Source organism: Natrix helvetica (assembly GCF_964273705.1).
Source record: "Natrix helvetica genome assembly, chromosome: 1".
Classification (NCBI taxonomy): domain Eukaryota; kingdom Metazoa; phylum Chordata; class Lepidosauria; order Squamata; family Natricidae; genus Natrix; species Natrix helvetica.
The window spans coordinates 357,550,652-357,571,837 of NC_138548.1; the positions used below are offsets into that span (position 1 = coordinate 357,550,652).

At 45.7% G+C, this 21,186-nt stretch overlaps 1 protein-coding gene across 3 annotated transcripts; it reads left to right on the plus strand.

The window, feature by feature from the left end:
* Positions 1–8,186: 8,186 nt before the first annotated feature.
* Positions 8,187–20,801, plus strand: LOC309384289 (uncharacterized protein). 3 transcript variants are annotated; one of them, XR_014174026.1, is made up of 3 exons: positions 8,187–8,280; positions 12,511–14,938; positions 20,533–20,801. XR_014174026.1 is itself a non-coding variant. In XM_081937610.1 (3 exons), the coding sequence occupies exons 2-3, from the start codon at positions 12,767–12,769 to the stop codon at positions 13,928–13,930; spliced, it is 1,080 nt and encodes a 359-aa protein (XP_081793736.1). In that variant the 5' UTR covers positions 8,187–8,280; positions 12,511–12,766; the 3' UTR covers positions 13,931–15,731. The 3 variants fall into 3 exon arrangements, 2 of the variants coding, with proteins under 2 accessions (XP_081793736.1, XP_081793735.1); XM_081937610.1 differs by lacking the exon at positions 20,533–20,801 and having other exon boundaries at positions 12,511–13,721; positions 13,806–15,731; XM_081937609.1 differs by lacking the exon at positions 20,533–20,801 and having other exon boundaries at positions 12,511–15,731.
* The last annotated feature ends 385 nt before the right edge of the window (positions 20,802–21,186 follow it).

Genomic DNA, 21,186 nt, shown 5'->3' on the forward strand with positions numbered 1-21,186 from the left:
CCCCCCCCCCCCACCTCAGGGTTGGGGGAAAGTCATAGAGGCCTAGCGCAGGCCCAGGCTTTCCTTCCAAAGGCCTCCCATAACCCATCTCTTAGGCTCGTGATGGCGAATCTATGGCACACAGGGCTTTCTCTGTGGACATTTGTGCCGTCGTCCTACCCCAGATCCAATTATGTTTCTCCACTGTGTTTCACTCAATCAATTCCAACTTCTTGCAAAAGAAAAAGTTGGAATTATATACAATACAATACAATACAATACAATACAATACAATACAATACAATACAATACAATACAATACAATAGTAGACTTGGAAGGGACCTTGGAGGTCTTCTAGTCCAACCCCCTGCCTAGGCAGGAAACCCTATACGGTTTCAGACAAATAGCGATCCAACATCTTCTTAAAGACTTCCAGTGTTGGGGCATTCACAACTTCTGGAGGCAACTTCTGTTCCACTGATTAATTGTTCTAACTGTCAGGAAATTTCTCCTCAGTTCTAAGTTCCTTCTCTCCTTGATTAGTTTCCACCCATTGCTTCTTGTTCTACCCGCAGGTGCCTTGGAAAATAGTTTGAGTCCCTCTTCTTTGTGGCAACCCCTGAGATATTGGAACACTGCTATCATGTCTCCCCTAGTCCTTCTTTTCATTAAACTAGACATACCCAGTTCCTGCAACCGTTCTTCATATGTTTTAGTCTCCAGTCTTTGTTGCTCTTCTCTGCACTCTTTCTAGAGTCTCCACATCTTTTTTACATCGTGGCGACCAGAACTGAATGCAGTATTCCAAGTGAGGCCTTACCAAGGCATTATAAAGTGGTATTAACACTTCACGTGATCTTAATTCTATCCCTCTGTTGATGCAGCCTAGGACTGTGTTGGCTTTTTTGGCAGCTGCTGCACTCTGCTGGCTCATATTTAAATGGTTGTCCACTAGGACTCCAAGATCCCTTTCACAGTTACTACTACTGAGCAAGGTACCACCTATACTGTACCTGTGCATTCCATTTTTGTTGCCTAAATGTAGAACCTTACTCTTGATGGAGTGAACTTTTTTTTTCACTCTCACGCTTCACAATGGGGGAGTCGGTCCTGTCCTCCTGAAGCCCATGTTGATACCGAGCCATAATACAACTCTGCGTCGGCTCGGCCAAAACAAGAAGTTGCTTTTCCTGCAGAGTTGCCTGTGTTGGCATGCCCCACCTCCCCGCCAGCCAGCTGAGCATGGGCGCGCTGCTCCTGGGCTCATCGGCCTTCGGACGTCATTCCCACCACCTAGCACCAGTTCAGAGGTTCCTTCCCCCTCCCCCTCCCCGCAGGCGGGGAGAGAGAAACAGAGGGAGGGAAAGAGCGAGAGAGAAAGAGGGGGGAGGGAAAGAGAAATGATATTACAAAAAAAATTTTTTTATTGTTGCTAAACATATTTCAAAAGCAGGGAAAAAATGAAGAGACATAAAAGTGCATTTATCATGTTTTCTTTAGAACAATTAGCTGAACTCTGCATTGTTTATCATTATTTTAGGTAGTAAAATCTCATCCTTCACGTTAAATTGCCATGTTGGCACTGTTGTCCCCAATTCGGGTCTGAGCCTGGTGCCGAAGCCAATGATGGATGCCAGACACGAAGTGCAGGTTTTCTGATTGCTTTTTATTGGAGTACTCCAAGGAAAAGGATTCCTGGTCAAAAGGCCAAGAACCAAGAACAAAGGATTAAGAAAGCTTTATACATTTTCACTAAAAGGAGAAATAATAAGAAATATCTTGTAATAAACATTTTAGCAATAATTCTACAATTTGTTCTATTGGTCTGTAGCTGTCCCATTCCTAAGCCTTAGCTAATGAATGCTCCAGGAGTTATCTATTTTTTAAAAAATAATTTTTATTAAATGTTTTGATCTTTAAAAACAATAGGGAAGACACAGCAAAGAAAAAAAAGACAACGAGACAAAACGAAACACAGAACATACATAACAATATACAATAATTTTACAGCTTTCTCTATCGACTTTCCTTCTTAGCTTTTATAATTCTCCCTTCTGCATTGCCTTCCTCTCACTATGACCTTGTCCTATGATTTAACAGACATAGTATTAGCACTTATAATAGTATTCATTATTTATATCCATATATTTGTATTCTCTATTTTCTGTCTTGGCTTCTGCTTTCTAGCCACTTGTACATTTTATTCCATACTTTATAGAAGTCCGATTCTTCTCTTTCTTTTAGTTCTATTGTCATTATCTAATAGACATTTCATTTGCTGAAGACCGTCTCCATTGCTAACTTTTAGCTGAAGTCTGCAAGTTGTCTAATCCTTGTTATTTTTTATCAACTTTCTAACTACCTGTAATTGCTGCAAGCTTTACACGTGCACATTTCCTGTTGATAGGCATTCTTTGTTCTTGTGAGACAGACAGACAGACCCACACATCCCAATTACAGTCTTCCTGATTTACTTTCAAGTGTGTGCCATGACCTTGCTTTAGCAGCCAGCCCATCAGCACTTTACGATAAATAGGTGAGTTGCAGGTTGGGCACTCAGTCTCTAAAAGGTTCTGCATCACTGTCTTAGGCTTTTCCTCCCTAAAACAGGGTCCCTGTAGTGGTCCATATGTCTAAGTCTGACCCACCAGGCATCATAGTCGCCTCCTCTGAATCTTTTGAAGATCTTTGAACCTTATGTTGGGGAAAGAGGGTAGGACTCAGGGGTGGGTTCCTGCCAGGTCTAACCTCTTCTATAGAAGAGGTTCCACAAATATACCGTGCCGTTTAGAACCGGTTCCAGCTCCCTCCCCCCCACCCGTCTACACATCATCAAGATGAAGAGCGAGAGGAGGAATTCTGGGAGTTGAAGTCCACAAGTCTTAAAGCTGCCAAGTTTGAACACCCCTGAGGGTTTTTTCCCTAAAGGGTTAGGGGTGCAAGGGTCTTGTAACTTGACAGCTTTGAGACTTGCGTGCTTCAAATGCCGGAGTTTCTGAGCCAACATTTTGGTTGCTAAGCAAGAGCGTTGTTAAGTGAGTTTCACATTTTACAAGTTGACCACTCCCACCAGGTCACATGGCTGGCAAGCCACTCCCACCCGGTCACATGGCCGGCAAGCCACTCCCACAAAACAGGCCACACCTACCGAAGAGGTTCTAAAAAAATTTGAAACCCACCACTGGTAGGACTGCATGACTGTGTCATGGAAGCAGCCGTTATTTTCAGCCTGCCTATTATTCATCCCTGGGCCCTGAGGTGGACTTGTGGAAGCGGCAGCCATTTTGCCACAACTGCCTCAGGGCCAAAATGGCGGCTGCTTCTGAGTCGTTGTCATGCGGGAGAGGGAGAAACGGCATTTTATCTCTACCTTAACACTGCAGACCGCATTAATGAATTGTAGGTGCCCTGAAAATGAGGGCTGCTTCCATGCGATCTTGCAAATTTAAGTGTCAGATTGGTGACGGGCTTGTGGGGGAGCAGGCTCGAGGCCCAGTGAAAAAAAGCAGTGTAACATTTCAAATGCTGCCTTGCAGATGAGCCTGGTGGAGAAGAGCTGTAGGAATATTGAGTTGAGGAGAATAGAGGTCGTGGCTTTGATCACAAGATCTCCAGATTTATTAGCAACTCCCGTTGTGATCTCCTTTTCTTGGAGGCGCCTTTGACCACTGCTGGGTGATAGCAGCACCATATTGCCGATGTATTTGTTGTCATCCCCCTTGATGGTGACGAGGTGAGGAAAAAATGTGGAAAATGTTTCCTGTTTAAAAAATGCATTGTGTAAGAAGAAGAATTTTGACAATGAAAAAATGGGTCGTGGCGGCATTGCTATGAACATGAGGGTAGGGCGAGATGCTCAGACTCACTTCAAACTGTGGGATGAGCAGCAAATGTTTATTAATAAATAAATTTAATAATAAAAAGGTAACTCTTGCTCAGATGTAAGGTCTCCACACATATAGTAGGTTTTTAAAGCACTACAATTGTTAACCTACTTACAGGTGAAACTCGAAAAATTAGAATATCGTGCAAAAGTTCATTTATTTCAGTAATGCAACTTATGATAACAACTTTTGCCAAAAGCACCAAAAACTGGTTCAATGACCGTGGGATTACTGTGTTTGATTGGCCTCTCCATTCTTCCTCCATACTCTGGGTCCTTGGTTTCCAAATGAGATGCAAAAGTTGCTCTCATCAGAAAAGAGGACTTTGGACCACTGTGCTTCATTAAGACCAGGGTCAACGCAACCGTCTACCAGGAGATTTTGGAGCACTTCATGCTTTCTTCTGCAGACAAGCTTTATGGGGATGCTGACTTCATTTTCCAGCTGCCCACACTGCCAAAAGCACCAAAACCTGGTTAAATGACCGTGGGATTACTGTGCTTGATTGGCCAGCAAACTCTTCTGACCTGAACCCCATAGAGAATCTATGGGGCATTGCCAAGAGAAAGATGAGAGACATGAGACCGAACAATGCAGAAGAGCTGAAGGCCACTATTGAAGCATCCTGGTCTTACATAACACCTCAGCAGTGCCACAGGCTGATAGCTTCCATGCCACGCCGCATTGAGGCAGTAATTGCTGCAAAAGGGGCCCAAACCAAGTACTGAGTACATATGCATGCTTATACTTTTCAGAGATCCGATATTGTTCTATGTACAATCCTTGTTTTATTGATTGCATGTAATATTCTAATTTTCTGAGATGGTGGATTTGGGGTTTTCATGAGCTGTACGCCATAATCATCACAATTATGACAAATCATGGCTTGAACTATCTTGCTTTGTATGTAATGAGTCTTATCTCATATGTAAGTTTCACCTTTTAAGTTGCATTACTGAAATAAATGAACTTTTGCACGATATTCTAATTTTTCGAGTTTCACCTGTATACTCTGTCTCTTGTGCGTTCTGCAACTCTAAATACCAATCTGTCCTCCTCAGCTTCCCTTCCCACTTCAGTATAAATTTAAATTTTATATCCTACATCAGTCCAGCCATTCTGTGGCTGTGATGATGTGAAAGTAGTGCCTACATTTAGGATAATTTTAGAATAGGCAACACAGAGAGGTAGTGCTTGGTTAATGACCCCCTGTGGCACTGAATGAGGGGGATTTATGACCAGTTCTTAAATTTCCAACCATCACAGAGTCCCCTGGACACCTGATGGCAATCCATTCATACGGCAAAACAACTAGACACAAGGACAGTCCCCAGCCCCACCCTATTCCCCCATGCCTTCACTCTGCTAAACAAGTCATTCTCACAACACTCTTATGCCCTGGGATGTCAAATCACATAGTAGGTCTGTATCAGCCAGCAGCCAAAAAAGCTAACACAATATTTGGTTGTATATACAGAGGCATATACGGTAATCAAAATTGCATGAAGTATTAGTGCCGCTTTATTAAGCCTAAGTAAGGCCACACCTGGAATACTGCACCCAGTTTTGGTCACCACATTACAAAAAAAAAAAAAAAGATTGAGACTTTGGGGAAAAGATGCAAAGAAGAGCAACTAAGAGTAATTAAAGGCCTGGAGAGTAAAACGTACAGTATGAAGAATGGTTGCAGGATTTGGGTTTGGTAGTCAAGAGAAAAGAAGGCTTGACATGATAGCAGTATTCCACAGGCTTCCACAAAAAGGAAGGGGTCAACTTATTTTCCAAAGCACCAGAGGGCAGGGCAAGAAACAATGGATGGAAACTAATCAAGGAGAGAAGCTGTCTGGAATTAAGGAGAAACTTCCTAACAGTGAGAACAATTAACCAGTGGACCACTTGCCTTCAGAAGCTGTGGGTGCTTCATCACACCTTCTTTTTAAGAAGAATCCGACAACCACTTTTCTGAAATGCTACAAGGTCTGCTTGAGCAGGGGATTGGACTAGAAGACCTCTAGGGTCCCTTCCAGCTCTATTCCGATTGATTGATTGATTGAATGATTGACTATCACTGAGAGTTGTACCTTATGATTTATGAGCATCATATTTTATGATTTATCACTTGTTACTTGTATGTACATTGAGAGCTTACGCACCGGAGACAAATTCCTTATGTGTCCAATCACACTTGGCCAATAAAGAATTCTGTTCTGTCCTGTCCTGTCCTATCCTCCTCTCATAGTTGTGGAATCACAGTTTGCAATCTTCCCTGCTGGCTTCCCACCAGTCAATGAAGAAGCCAGCAGGAAAGTTCAAAAGTCACTCGCATTCCTGCCGCATTCTCTCCACCTCGCTCCATAGTGCATATCTACCTGCCTAGCCATGTGCTGGCGGTACCACCGCAGCCACTGGTGGCAATGATTCCGCCTCTGCTGTGCTTGCAGAACAATAGTAACTTATCTGCTTGCCAATTGCCTCAGGACTTGTGACTTTCTAAGGCAGTGATGGCGAACCTATGGCACGTGTGCCACAGGTGGCACGCGGAGCCATTTGTCAGGGCATGCGAGCTGGCCAGCTGAGTTCACCATTTTTAAAAGCCATTTTTTCGCCCTCCCCAGGCTCCAGAGGCTTTATAGGAGCCTGGGGAGGGCGAAAAGAGCCTCCCCCGCCCCCCCCCGGAGGCTCTCCAGAGGCTTCAGGGACCGTCCAGAGGCTTCCCTGAAGCCTTCGCAACGCTTAAAATGACGCTCCGAGCAAATCGGAAGTCACTTCCGGTTTGCTCGGAGGGTCATTTTGAGCGTTCCGAAGGCTTCAGGGAAGCCTCCGGATGGTCCCTGAAGCCTCCGTAGGGCCTACAGGGGGGTGGGGGACTCTTTTCGCCCTCCCCAGGCTCCTATAAAGCCTCTGGAGCCTGGGGAGGGTGAAAAAAACATGTAAAAGTGGGGGGGGGTCATGCTTGTTGTGTGCACATGCGCCCTGGGGGATCGCGCATTGCATTATGGGCGCGGCATGCCCGCACACGCCCCCCTGCGCTCCCCCCACTTGTGGCAAGCGAGCCAAAAAAGTTCACGATCGCTGTTCTAAGGCTTACTCATTGATTTTGTTTATTAAAAGCCAGCAGGAAGTTGCAACAAAGTTCCTTGCTTAATGACAGAAGCAATCCAGTGATAGGTTCTTACTGGTTTGGCCCAGTTCGGCCAAACTGGTAGTGGTTTGGCAGCCTGGCAGCGACCCAGGTGTGCCAAGCCCCCGAACTGGTTTTCCAGGTGGTGCCGTTGGCAGCGCCTACCTTGTTTTCAGTTCTGCGCATGCACAGAACAATTTTAATTGCACTGCGCATGCGCGTGCAATGCGCACACGAGCAAACCGGCAATATTGCCTGCCGGACCTCACCCCCGATTTAGTCATGTGATACAGGTAGTCTTCAATTTACGACTACAATTGTCTCCAAAATTTCTGTTGCTAAGTGAGAAATCATTTAAGTGCATTTTGCCCCCTTTTATGACTTTTCCTGGGCGCAGTTCTTAAGTGAATCGCTGCGCTTGTTAAGCTAGTAGCATGTTTGCTAAGTGAATTTGACTTCCCCATTGACTTTGCTTGTCAGGAGGTCACAAAAGGGAATCCTCAATGACCCCAGGTTCCCGTGACCGTCATAAATATGAATCAGTTGCCAAGCGGCTGAATGTTGATCACACGATCATGGGGATCCGTGGTGGGTTTCAATTTATTTTACTCCTGGTTTGCTTACGCGCGGGTGGGCAGAGCCTCCCTTCCGTTGCTACTATCGGTTCGCCCGATCCGGGGAGAACCGCCAGAAACCCATCTCCGTCGTAACTGTGAAAACCGATCCTAAGGCATTTTTTTCAATGCCATTGTAACTCTGAACGGTCACCAAATGAATTGTTTGTTGAGTCGATATTTACCTCTATTTATTGTCATGCATACTTGCTGGAAAGTCCTTTTTCCCTGGATCCAGTTTAAAGGCACTTTCTCAAAACCGGTTTACAACCAGTTCTGAACCCTTTTTTTTTGTTACAGTTATAACAAAGGCTAACTAAACATAACGCCTAGGAGAATTTATTCCAAAATCGAATGGTGATTGCAAATACATTTTTGGTTCCATGTTGCTTTAAATCTGCGCTGTCAAATGCCGTTCTGGATGCTGAATCCTGCATAAGGAAGCGGGATTGGTGGGGAGATCCCTTTACAACCACGTTATAGTGAAACCGTGCAACTTTCCCAAAAGCTGAACGGGTTAAACACACAAAGTTCCGCAGCTAGAGTAGATCCAGAAATGCAGACTCCCCCCTCCACTTCCTCTTAGTGAATTCCTTTTCCTGTAGCTTCTTTGGACAAATCTTTTAATTTGGTATCGTCGTTGTTTATTGTTGCTGGGCAAATCTCAACAGTTCGGAAAGGGTAAGCTAAATTTGAAGCTAAAGATCAGAGAATAAGAAATCCAGGAAGGAGGACTGCGGTGGGGGGGGGGATATTTAAAGGGAAATAGTCCTTGAGTAAATAATTGCTTTAAAAAAAAACCCTGCTCCTATTTAACTCTCTCCTGGTAAAGGAAAGGGTGCAACAGTTGATCCTTGCAGAGCTCACACTATTTCAATACAAAATTGAACCTCCATGTTCATGCATAGCACACAGCTGCACAATCCAGGTGCGGGGAGAGGCGTAAAAAGAGGGCGCGGAGGCGTCACGGGTGGGGAGACAAAAAGGACAAAAGGAGCACCGGGGCAATTGAGTTGCAAGCGGCGTCTCTTTGTTCCATGAATGGTGACACGATCCGGCGGAGATTCGAAAGGGGCGGGGCTGGAGGGAAGTCTATTGTCATGTTGGCCGAAGCCTCGGATTAACAGAATAACAGGAGTTGGAAGGGGGCCTTGTAGGTCATCTAGTCTAACCCCCCCTCCCAGCTCTACAGCATTGCTGACGGATGGCAGAACAGTCTCTTCTTGAAAGCCTCCAGTGATGAAGCTCCAGGAACTTCTGTTCCACTGCTTGATTGTTCCCACTGTAAGATACAAAGCTTTGCATCTGGTAGGAAAAATGTAGAGGCCAAGTATAGGATGGCAGAGAGGCAACCTAGCAATAGTATATGTGAAAGGAGTTGGGCGTTATTACAGAATATACAGAATAACAAGAGTTGGAAGGGGCCTTGTAGGTCATCTAGTCTAACCCCCCTAACCCAGCGCACAAGCAAGAGACCCTACAGCATTTGTGACGGATGGCAGTCCAGTCTCTTCTTGAAAGCCTCCAGTGATGAAGCTCCCACAACCTCTGAAGGCAAGCTGTTCCTTTGGTTGGTTGTTCCCACTTTAAGATACACGATACAAAGCTTTGCATCAGATAGGAAAAATGTAGAGGCCAAGTATAGGATGGCAGAGGGGCAACCTAGCAGTAGTACACGTGAAAGGAGTTGGCCGTTATTACAGAATATACAGAATAACAGAGTGGGAAGGGGCCTTGTAGGTCATCTATTCCAACCCCCTGCTCAAGCAGGAAACCCTATACTACTTCTGAGAGATGACAGTCCAGTCTCTTCTTGAAAGCTTCCAATGATGAAGCTCCCACGACTTCTGAAGGCAAGCTGTTCTAGAATCTCAACATCTTTTCTACAGTGTGGGGACGAAAAACTGGAGGCCGTATTGGCGTATTCTGTGTGTGGTCTTAACTAAGGCTTTATAGATTCTCTTGCAGGATTGACCCTAAAGAAAATCAGAGGAGGTCCAGCCTCTGATTTCACTTCTCTGCCAGCCCCAGTCTTCCAAAAGCACAAATGGTTAGAATGCAGCCTTTAAAAAAGAAATTGACTCCTCCCTCTTGTAAAATTGTTCTTGAGAAATAACAAGTAATCTGGGATTTGCGACCACAGTTTAAGCCCAAAATTTATGTAGCCAAGTCAAACATTTGTAAATGTCTCCTCCCCCCAATTTTATGCCCTTTCTTGCCACAGTTGTTAAGTGAATCTTTGCAGTGGTTAAGCTAGTAACGTGGTTGCTAAGTGAATTTGGCTTCCCCATTGACTTTGCTTGTCAGAAGGTCACAAACGGGAATCCTCAGTAACCCCAGGTTATTGTGACCATCATAAATATGAATCAGTTGCCAAGTGTCTGAATTTTGATCACATGACCATGGAGATGCTGCAGAGGTCGTAACTGTGAAAAACAGTCGTAAGTCACTTTTTCAGTGCAGTTGTAACTTCTGTCACTAATGAATTTTTGTAAGTCGAGGACAACCTGTATGCAGTTCCTGAGTCTGGAAGCTCAATTTTTTCTTGGTAGTTGCAGCTATTATCTTCTCTTAAGCTAGAAAAAAAATGAACCTGGGGCTCTCATTGCTGCATCTGTAAGCAAGCACTTCCGTGGATTGTTCTGCTCCAATTTTCCACCAATATTTTTTAAAAAAATCTTTCCTGAAACTCTTATAAAACCAAGGATTTTCTGGACAGTTTGTAAGAGGGGGCAAATCCCTTTTGCATTGGCCTTCTCTGCTCCTACAGCAGGGGTGTCAAACTCGATTTCATTGAGGGCCACATCAAGGTGGTGTTTGACCTCAGGAGGCTGGGGTGGGCGTGACCAGGGTGGGCGTGGCAGGAATGATGTCACTCATGTCGGGGGCGGGGCTATGGTGGCCCAAGTGTTCTGCCAGTGAAAATGGGCTACTGAGCACTGTTTTCGGCTGGGACAGCCGCCTGCAACCATCTGCCAACGAAAACGGAGCTCGGGAGGGGCGCACACGACCCTCACAAGTTCCATCTTCGCTGCCAGAGGCACTGTGGACTGGTCCTTCTCTGTTTCCAGGGTGGCCCCACATGCCAGACCTAAGCACCCAGCGTGCTGGATCTGGCCCCTGGGCCTTGAGTTTGACACCCCTGCTCTACAGTATCCTGTTTGTTTGCTACTGGATAACGCAAGGCCATGGCTTCAGGCTCTTAGTTTGCCTTCCTGTAACCACTGTACCCCACATGCCCAGTAGCTATTTGGGGACAGGACTTAATCTCACCCCCAGTTTCATGTTGAAACAGCTTCACTTTTCCTATTTGTATTGCTCAATATTTTATTGTTAGCAAACAAGCTACTTCTGCATACAGGTATCCCTTGACTTACATTTGTTTAGTGACCATTTGACGTTATAGCGGCAGTGAGAAAAGTGACTTATGACTGTTTTTCACACTTATAGCTCTTGCAGCATCTCAGTGGTCACGTGATCAAAATTTAGATCCTTGGCAACTGGTTCGTATTTATGACGGTTGCAGTGTCCCGGGTCATGTGATCAACCTTTTGCAAACTTCGGCCAAGCAGAGTTAATGGGAAAACCAGATTCCCTTAACAATTGTGTTAACAACTTAACAACTGCAGTGATTCACTTAACAACTGCGGCAAGGAAGGTTGGAAAATGGGGCAAAACTCACTTAACAATTGTCTTGCTTAGCAGAGGAAATTTTGGCCTCAACGGTGGTTGTAAATCAAGGGTTACCTGTATTGAGAACCTCCCGTGTTCACAGAAGGTCTATCCCAGCATGTCAATTTTGGGGGAAATAATGAAACAGTTGCTTTGCTGATTACAAAGGAAAACATGATGCTAGATAGCTTCCTAAAACTCCACTCCTATTTCACTATACTTGTTTATTTTCTAGAGAGGTTTCTTTGCTTGATAGCTTAGCTGTAACAAACACTTAGAATACTGTATTCAGTTTTGGTCGCCACGATGTAAGAAAAGACGTGGAGACTCTAGAAAGAGTGCAGAGAAGAGCAACAAAGATGATTAGGGGACTGGAGACTAAAACATATGAAGAACAGTTGCAGGAACTGGGTATGTTTAGCTTAATAGAAAGAAGGACTAGGGGAGACATGATAGCAGTCTTCCAATATCTCAGGGGTTGCCACAAAGAAGAGGGAGTCAAACTATTCTCCAAGGCATCTGAGGGCAGAACAAGAAGCAATGGGTGGAAACTAATCAAGGAGAGAAGCAACTTAGAACTGAGGAGAAATTTCCTGACAGTTAGAACAATTGATCAGTGGAACAGAAGTTGCCTCCAGAAGTTGTGAATGCCCCAACACTGGAAGTCTTACACTGATAGAGCAAAGAAGAAAGCTATCTCTTTTGCTTCTATGTGGCAATCCTTTCCTCCCCAGGCAGGCTAAATCACTACCGATTAATGCTGGGTGGGGCGAAAGGATTGCCATGGAAACAAAAGAAATTGCATATATTCTTCTTGATTATGCCACGTGGCCCAGCTGACATCTTGAGCCAGTCAAAACTTAAGGAAGTGAATGGTGACAGGGGAGTGGGGTTGGGGAGGAGGGCCTAGGAGCAAGTATATTGGCAAAGCAGGCCTATGTACTGAGGTCTGGGGCCTCTGAGGACTGACTGGGGAAGATGGGAGGGAAATAGGTGGGTGTGTTTCAGCTTCTCTCCAGTTGGTCAAAGGGTGAAGGACTGCAAGGGAGGGAGGGCTACAAAATTTCCACTTTCAAACATATTCGTATTTAGCATTGGGGAGGAGGGGCGGTTATAACTTCGAACGTTCGTTGAACGGCCTGTCGTACCTCAAGGATTACCTGTGCTACTTTTTTTTTTCAAATCTTCTGCAACCGTTTTATAAGCAATAAAACTTACACTTCCATTTGATTCTTACAGACAAAAGATGATGCCAATATAAGCACACAGGACAACAAGCAACATCGAAAAGCAAAGCAAATTGAAACAGAAATAAAAATATTTCCCATTTCCTTCAGAAAGTCACGCACAATTCGTGGCCATTGTGGGAAAAGCACAGAGTTCAAATCACAAGAGGATCCACACTGGAGAAAAGCCATATACATACTCTGAATGTGGCAAAAGCTTTGGTCAGAATAGCTCCCTTGGGATTCCTAGAAGGATCCACATAGGAGAGATGCCCTACAACTGCTCCCAATGTGGTAAATGCTTTCGCAAGCATGGCAACTTTGTGATACATCAGACGACTCACACCGGGGAGAAACCGTACAATTATCCAGATTGTGGGAATCGTTTCAGTGAGAATTCCAACCTTGTGAAACACCTGAGGACCCACACAGAAGAGAAACCCTTTGAATGTTCTGATTGTGGGAAACAATTCAGTCGGATTTCCCACCTAGAGATACACAAGAGGACTCACACAGGAGAGAAACCCTTTGACTGCCCTGATTGTGGGAAAGCCTTCAGTCTCAATTCCAGCCTGGTGAAACACCAGAGGACTCACACAGGAGAAAAACCTTTTCAGTGTCCTGATTGTGGGAAAAGTTTCAGTCAGAATTCCAGCCTGGTAAAACACCAGAGGATTCACACAGGAGAGAAACCCTATGAATGTCCTGTTTGTGGGAAAAGCTTCAGTCTCAATTCCAGCCTGCTGATACACCAGAGGACTCACACAGGAGAGAAACCCTTCGAGTGTCCAGATTGTGGGAAAAGTTTCCGTCACCATTTTAACCTGGTGAACCACCAGAGGATTCACACAGGGGAGAAACCGTACCAGTGTCCAGAGTGTGTGAAATGTTTCAGTCAGAGTTCCAACCTCGTGGATCACCTGAGGACTCACACAGGAGAGAAACCCTTTGAATGTCCTGCTTGTGGGAAACATTTCAGTCAGAGATCCTCCTTGGGGAAACACCAGAGAATACACACGGGAGAAAAACCTTTTGAATGTCCTGATTGTGGGAAACACTTCAGTCTCAATTCCGGCCTGCTGATACACCAGAGGACACACACAGGGGAGAAACCATTCAAGTGTCCCGATTGTGAGAAAAGTTTCTGTTACCGTTCTATGCTGGTGAAACACCAGAGCACTCACGCAGGAGAGAAACCATATGAGTGTCTAGATGATGGGAAAAGTTTCAGTCATGACTGCAATCTGGTGAACTACCAGAGGACTCACACAGGGGAGAAACCATACGAGTGTCTAGATTGTGGGGAAGGTTTCAGCCATAACTGCAATCTGGTGAACTACCAGAGGACTCACACAGGGGAGAAACCATACGAGTGTCCTGATCAGGGGTGTCAAACTCAATTATATTGTGAGCCTCATCAGAGTTGTGGTTGACCTCGTGGGTGGGTGTGGCCATGGCTGGAGTGGCATTGCATGGCCAGCTCGACATCTCTCATGTCGTGGGGTGCCTGTGGAAGCCCAGGCAGGTCTGGGGGGATCCATTCTATCCAGTAAAGGAAGGTGAGACGATGGGGAGCAACAAACCGTTATTCTCGCCACCCCTCTTAGGACTCCCCGGCAGCAATGCAGGCTGCCCAGAGCCTTGGGAGCGCAAGCGCCCAGCCTAGCCCTCAAGCTCCCAGGATACTGGGACCCCACAGCCTAGCCTCGCTTCCCCTGCGCTTACCTCCTCAAGGCTGCTGCTGCTGTGCTCACTCTCCTTGGGCATGTTGCTCATGGTATATGCAGGAGGGCAATGTGTGTGGGTCAGAGGGAGGCCCACTCTCTCTCCATGCGAAGAGAGCCCACTTTGTAACCAAACTATCCTCATCAATAGGATGGGAGACCACCAGGAGAGGTCAAGAGGGGACAAGGGGACGGCGAAAGGGCAGCAAGGCAGCTGGTGGCCAAGGGCTAAGGCAGGACTTCCCTCAGAATTTGACTCTCTCTAATTATAATCCTTTCCTTTTTTTCCCTTTTCTTCTTTTTTGCTCCCCTCTTTGTTTTCCTTTCTTTCTTGCCCTCTTTCCTTGTTTTCCCTTCCTTGCTCTCTCTCCTTCTCTTTCTTTGTCTTTCCTGTCCCTTCTTGGATGCTCAAATGCAAAAGGGGAAAGATTTCTCAAGGCCTCCTTGCCTTGGGATCAAATGCCACTTTTGCTAGTAGTTTGTGGCCAAAGACTAAGAACAAACCAGGCTCTATATCCCATGCTTGCATCCAGTGGGAGAGGCCACAGACAACAGCAAAACTGTCAAAATAGAATAGAATAGAATAGAATAACAGAGTTGGAAGGAACCAACCCTCTGCCTAGGCAGGAAAACTTGCATCACTTCAGACAAATGGCTATCCAACATCTTCTTAAAGACTTCCAGTGTTGGGACATTCACAACTTCTGGAGGCAAGCTGTTCCACTGATTAATTGTTCTAACTGTCAGGAAGTTTCTCCTCAGTTCTAAGTTGCTTCTCTCCTTGATTAGTTTCCACCCATTGCTTCTTGTTCTACCCTCAGGTGCCTTGGAGAATAGCTTGACTCCCTCTTCTTTGTGGCAACCCCTGAGATATTGGAACACTGCTATCATGTCTCCCCTAGTCCTTCTTTCTCTTGAGCTAAACATACCCAGTTCCTGCAACCGTTCTTCATATGTTTTAGTCTCCAGTCCCCTAATCATCTTTGTTGCTCTTCTCTGCACTCTTTCTAGAGTCTCCACATCTTTTTTATATGTTGGTTGTGATGTTAGTTGTGATAGTGGGTTGTGATATTGGTTGTGATAGCTGATCAGAGCTCTGTTTTTTATGTACAAGTTTAGCGTTTAGGAACAGATAAGTTGCTTTTCTATTAATACATAATCCCTAAAAGGACTCTCCACTAGGGAGCTTGCCATGGTGTAATTCAGACTAGAAATATAGCAAAGGAAAATATTTCCCCCACTCTGCCTTATCCTGTTTTCCCCACTGGAAATGGATGTTTGCAACACACAAGGAAGGGATACTTTCACAATTCAAGAATACCAATGTTAACTTGGATTGCCAATAAAGTTCTGTCTGTGACAAAACATAACACAGTATTGCTTTCTCTTTTGAACTCGGGCATCTCCAACCAAGTTTCCTCTCCTTCCTTCCTTCCTTCCTTCCTTCCTTCCTTCCTTCCTTCCTTCCTTCCTCCCTCCCTCCCTCCCTCCCTCCCTCCCTCCTTCCTTCCTTCCTTCCTTCCTTCCTTCCTGTTTTCCTATCCATTCCTTTTTTTTAAGCTGCCAGAGGCTCCTAACAGAGGCTTCCCATTTTGACCCCTCCCCCATCATTGCTTCAGCATGGTTTTTAGCTCACATCTCCCAGACTCGTGCGTGTGTGTGTGTGTGTGTGTGTGTGTGTCCGTCCGTCCGTCCCCGTCCCTTGCAGCTCAGCCAGCGCTTTGACATTGGAGAGGAAAATATTGGGAGAGGCTGGATGTTCAGAAAAAGAAACAAACTTTGCCAAAAAAAAACAGCTTTCGTTAGCTTGCAGGCTGCAATGAGTGAGACACCCCCCCACACACACACACATACATACACACTCAGACAAACCTCTGGGATGATAGACTGCAAAGTGCAAACTAACAAAAGCTAGTTTTTTTTTTTGCAATGTTTGTTTCTTTTTCTCATCCCCCAGACTCTCCCGATCTTTTCCTCTCCAATGTCACAATGCCAGGCTGCAAGGGAGGGCGGGGGGGGGGAGAGACCTTACGTGTGCACTTGCACACGCAAACACACACGTGTACCAGTTGGAGAGGTGAACTGAGAGTAACACAGCAGGGTGGGGGTGGGGCTGTCCTTGTGTCTAGTTGTTTTGCCGTATGAATGGATTGCCATCAGGTGTCCAGGAGATTCTGTGATGGTTGGAAATTTAAGGACTGGTCATAAATCCCCCTCATTCAGTGCCACAGGGGGTCATTAACCAAGCACTACCTCTCTGTGTTGCCTATTCTAAAATTATCCTAAATGTAGGCACTACTTTCACTTCATCGCAGCCACAGAATGGCTGGACTGATGTAGGATATAAAATTTAAATTTATACTGAAGTGGGAAGGGAAGCTGAGGAGGACAGATTGGTATTTAGAGTTGCAGAACGCACAAGAGACGGAGTATACAGGTGAAACTCGAAAAATTAGAATATCATGCAAAAGTTCATTTATTTCAGTAATGCAACTTAAAAGGTGAAACTTATATATAAGATAAGACTCATTACATGCAAAGCAAGATAGCTCAAGCTGTGATTTGTCATAATTGTGATGATTATGGCGTACAGCTGATGAAAACCCCAAATCCACCATCTCAGAAAATTAGAATATTACATGCAATCAATAAAACAAGGATTGTACATAGAACAATATCGGACCTCTGAAAAGTATAAGCATGCATATGCCCCTTTTGCAGCAATTACTGCCTCAATGCGGCGTGGCATGGAAGCTATCAGCCTGTGGCACTGCTGAGGTGTTATGGAAGACCAGGATGCTTCAATAGCGGCCTTCAGCTCTTCTGCATTGTTCGGTCTCATGTCTCTCATCTTTCTCTTGGCAATGCCCCATAGATTCTCAGTGGACCAGACGGGCCGCCAACAGCGAGTCTTGTGAGACCATCCTGGGAGGAGTTTGATTCTGTTGCCCCCGAGGATTTAGATAGGTTGCGTGGACGGCTGCGACCCACCACATGTTTAATGGACCCGTGTCCCTCCTGGTTGGTACTGGCATCTTGGGAGGTGACCCGAGGCTGGCTTCTGGGCCTGGTGAATGCCTCATTGGGTGAGGGATCCTTACCAACCGCCTTGAAAGAGGCGGTGGTGAGGCCCTTACTTAAGAGGCCTTCACTCGACCCAATGGAGCTAGCTAATTATCGTCCAGTCTCCAACCTTCCGTTTCTAGCGAAGGTTGTTGAGAATGTGGTGGCGCAGCAGTTTCCACGACACCTTGACGAATCCGAGTATCTAGACTCACGCCAGTCCGGCTTCCGACCCAGGCACAGCACAGAGACAGCCTTGGTCGCGTTGGTTGATGATCTCTGGAGGGCCAGAGATAGAGGTTGTTCCTCTATCCTGGTCCTATTAGACCTCTCGGTGGCTTTTGATACCATCGACCATGGTATCCTATTGCGCCGGTTGGAGGGGATTGGAGTCGGAGGTACCGTTCTGCGGTGGTTCGGCTCCTACCTCTCCGACCGGAGGCAATGTGTGTTGACAGGGGGACAGAGGTCGACCCCGAGGCCACTCACTTGTGGAGTGCCACAGGGGTCGGTCCTCTCGCCTCTCCTGTTCAACACATATGTGAAGCCGCTGGGTGAGATCATCCGTGGTTTTGGGGTTGAGTATCACTTCTACGCTGATGATACTCAGCTGTATATTTCAACTCCAAACCACCCCAACGAGGCTGTCGAAGTGATGTCCCGGTGTTTGGAGGCCGTCGGGGTCTGGATGGGGGACAACAGACTTAAACTCAACCCCTCCAAGACTGAGTGGCTGTGGCTACCGGCACCTCGGTTCAGCCAGCTGATCCCATCGCTGGCCATAGGGGGCGAACAATTGCCCCCTGTGGAACGGGCGCGCAATTTGGGCGTCCTCCTTGATGCCCGGCTGTCAATGGATGACCATGTGGCAGCCGTGGCAAGGGGGGCGTTCCACCAGGTTCGCTTGGTGCGCCAATTGCGCCCCCTACTGGACCGGGATGCCCTACGCACGGTCACTCATGCGCTGGTGACGTCCCGCCTGGATTACTGCAACGCTCTCTACATGGGGCTGCCCTTGGGACGCGCCCGGAGACTGCAGTTAGTTCAGAACGCAGCCGCGCGGGCTGTGATGGGGAGTACGAGGTACTCCCACGTAACACCTCTCCTGCGCGAGCTGCACTGGCTGCCTGTGGTTTTCCGGGTGCGTTTCAAGGTGCTGATTACCATCTTTAAAGCGCTCCATGGCACGGGACCTAGTTACTTGCGGGATCGCATCCTCCCACATACATCCCTGCGGCCAATACGCTCACACAGGGAGGGACTTCTCCTGGTGCCGTCCACTAGGCAATGCCAGCGGGCGACACCGAGGAGTAGGGCCTTCTCTGTGATGGGCCCAACCCTCTGGAATGACCTCCCCCCCGACATTAGAACCACTTCTGACCTCCCCTCCTTCTGGCAAAAACTGAAGACCCACCTGTTCCGATTAGCAGGCCTGGCATAATTCAACTGTCCCTCCTGGCAAATGTATTATATCTGGTTATTTTAGGGGTTTTTAATTTACTGTATTTGTTTTTAGGGGTTTGAATTTATTTTATATCTGCTTTGTACAGTTCTTTTAACTACATTTTAACCTCCTCCATGTCAATTGTCAACTGTACATATTTAATTTTATTGTATCTTGTTATATTTTGTATGAACTGTACACCGCCCCGAGTCCCTTTCGGGAGAGGGGGCGGTCTAGAAGCATTAATATTATTATTATTATTATTATTATTATTATTATTATTATTATTATTATTATTATTATTATTATTATTATTATTGGGTTCAGGTCAGGTGAGTTTGCTGGCCAATCAAGCACAGTAATCCCATGGTCATTGAACCAGGTTTTGGTGCTTTTGGCAGTGTGGGCAGGTGCCAAGTCCTGCTGGAAACTGAAGTCAGCATCCCCATAAAGCTCGTCTGCAGAAGGAAGCATGAAGTGCTCCAAAATCTCCTGGTAGATGGCTGCATTGACCCTGGACTTAATGAAGCACAGTGGACCAACACCAGCAGATGACATGGCTCCCCAAATCAACACAGACTGTGGAAACTTCACACTGGACTTCAAGCATCTTGCAATGTGTGCCTCTCCATTCTTCCTCCATACTCTGGGTCCTTGGTTTCCAAATGAGATACAAAAGTTGCTCTCATCAGAAAAGAGGACTTTGGACCACTGAGCAACAGACCAAGTCTGTTTTTCTTTAGTTCGGGCAAGACGCTTCTGATGTTGTTTGTTGTTCAGGGGCGGCTTGACAAGAGGAATACGACATTTGAAGCCCATGTCCAGGATCCGTCTGTGTGTGGTAGCTCTTGATGCACTGACTCCAGCCTCAGTCCACACCTTGTGAAAGTCCCCAACACTTTTGAATGGCCTTTTCCTGACAATCCTCTCTAGGCTGCGGTCATCCCTGCTGCTTGTGCACCTTTTTCTTCCACACTTTTCCCTTCCACATAACTTTCTATTAATGTGTTTTGATACAGCACTTTGGGAACATCCAACTTCTTTTGCAATTACCTTTTGAGGCTTTCCCTCCTTATGGAGGGTGTCAATGATGGTTTTCTGTACAACTGTCAGGTCAGCAGTCTTTCCCATGATTGTCTGAACCAGACAGAGAGACCATTTAAAGACTCGGGAACCCTTTGCAGGTGTTGTGGCTTAATTAGCTGATTAGAGTGAGACATTTTGAGCCTAGAATATTGCACATTTTCACAATATTCTGATTTTCTGAGATTGTGGATTTGGGATTTTCATGAGCTGTAAGCCATAATCGTCACAATTATGACAAATCACAGCTTGAACTATCTTGCTTTGCATGTAATGAGTCTATTTCATATATTAATTTCACCTTTTAAGTTGCATTACTGAAATAAATGAACTTTTACACGATATTCTAATTTTTTGAGTTTCACCTGTATCGTGGGTTTCTAACAAACTGCAATTGTTAACCTACTTGTACTCTTGTCTCCTGTGCATTTTGCATCTCTACGACCGATTTGTCTTCCTCAGCTTCCCTCGCCTCCTCAGTGTAAATGTAAATTTTCAATATCAATTTTACATCAGTCCACCCACTCTGTGCCTCTGATGAGTGAGCTGCAATACAATACAATACAATACAATACAATAGTAGAGTTGGAAGGGACCTTGGAGGTCTTCTAGTCCAACCCCCTGCCTAGGCAGAAAACCCTATACCGTTTCAGGCAAATGGCTATCCAACATCTTCTTAAAGATTTCCAGTGTTAGGGCATTCATAACTTCTGGAGGCAAGCTGTTCCACTGATTAATTGTTCTAACTGTCAGGAAATTTCTCCTCAGTTCTAAGTTGCTTCTCTCCTTGATTAGTTTCCACCCATTGCTTCTTGTTCTACCCTCAGGTGCCTTGGAGAATAGTTTGACTCCCTCTTCTTTGTGGCAACCTCTGAGATATTGGAACACTGCTATCATGTCTCCCCTGGTCCTTCTTTCTCTTAAGCTAGACATACCCAGTTCCTGCAACCATTCTTCATGTTTTAGTCTCCAGTCCCCTAATCCTCTTTGTTGCTCTTCTCTGCACTCTTTCTAGAGTCTCCACATCTTTTTTACATCATGGCGACCAGAACTGAATGCAGTATTCCAAGTGTGGCCTCACCAAGGCATTATAAAGCGGCATCAACACTTCACGTGATTTTGATTCACGTGAAGTGTTGATGCCGCTTTATAATGCCTTGGTGAGGCCACACTTGGAATACTGCATTCAGTTCTGCATTCAGCTGCAGATATTGTGAAAGTTGAAGTCACTGATTCCACTGGGCATTTTTCAAGTATCACTAGGCGATGATGACAGGTGCACTTCTTTATCCATAAGCGCTCTCCTTTTTTGATTTTTACTATGCTAATAAATGAACTTTACTGACTCTGGCATTTTCCAGCTCTTTCTTCCTGA

Bases quoted from the DNA above. Each gene is read 5' to 3' on its own strand.
- LOC309384289 (XM_081937609.1), top strand. From the start codon at position 12,767: ATGCCCTACAACTGCTCCCAATGTGGTAAATGCTTTCGCAAGCATGGC.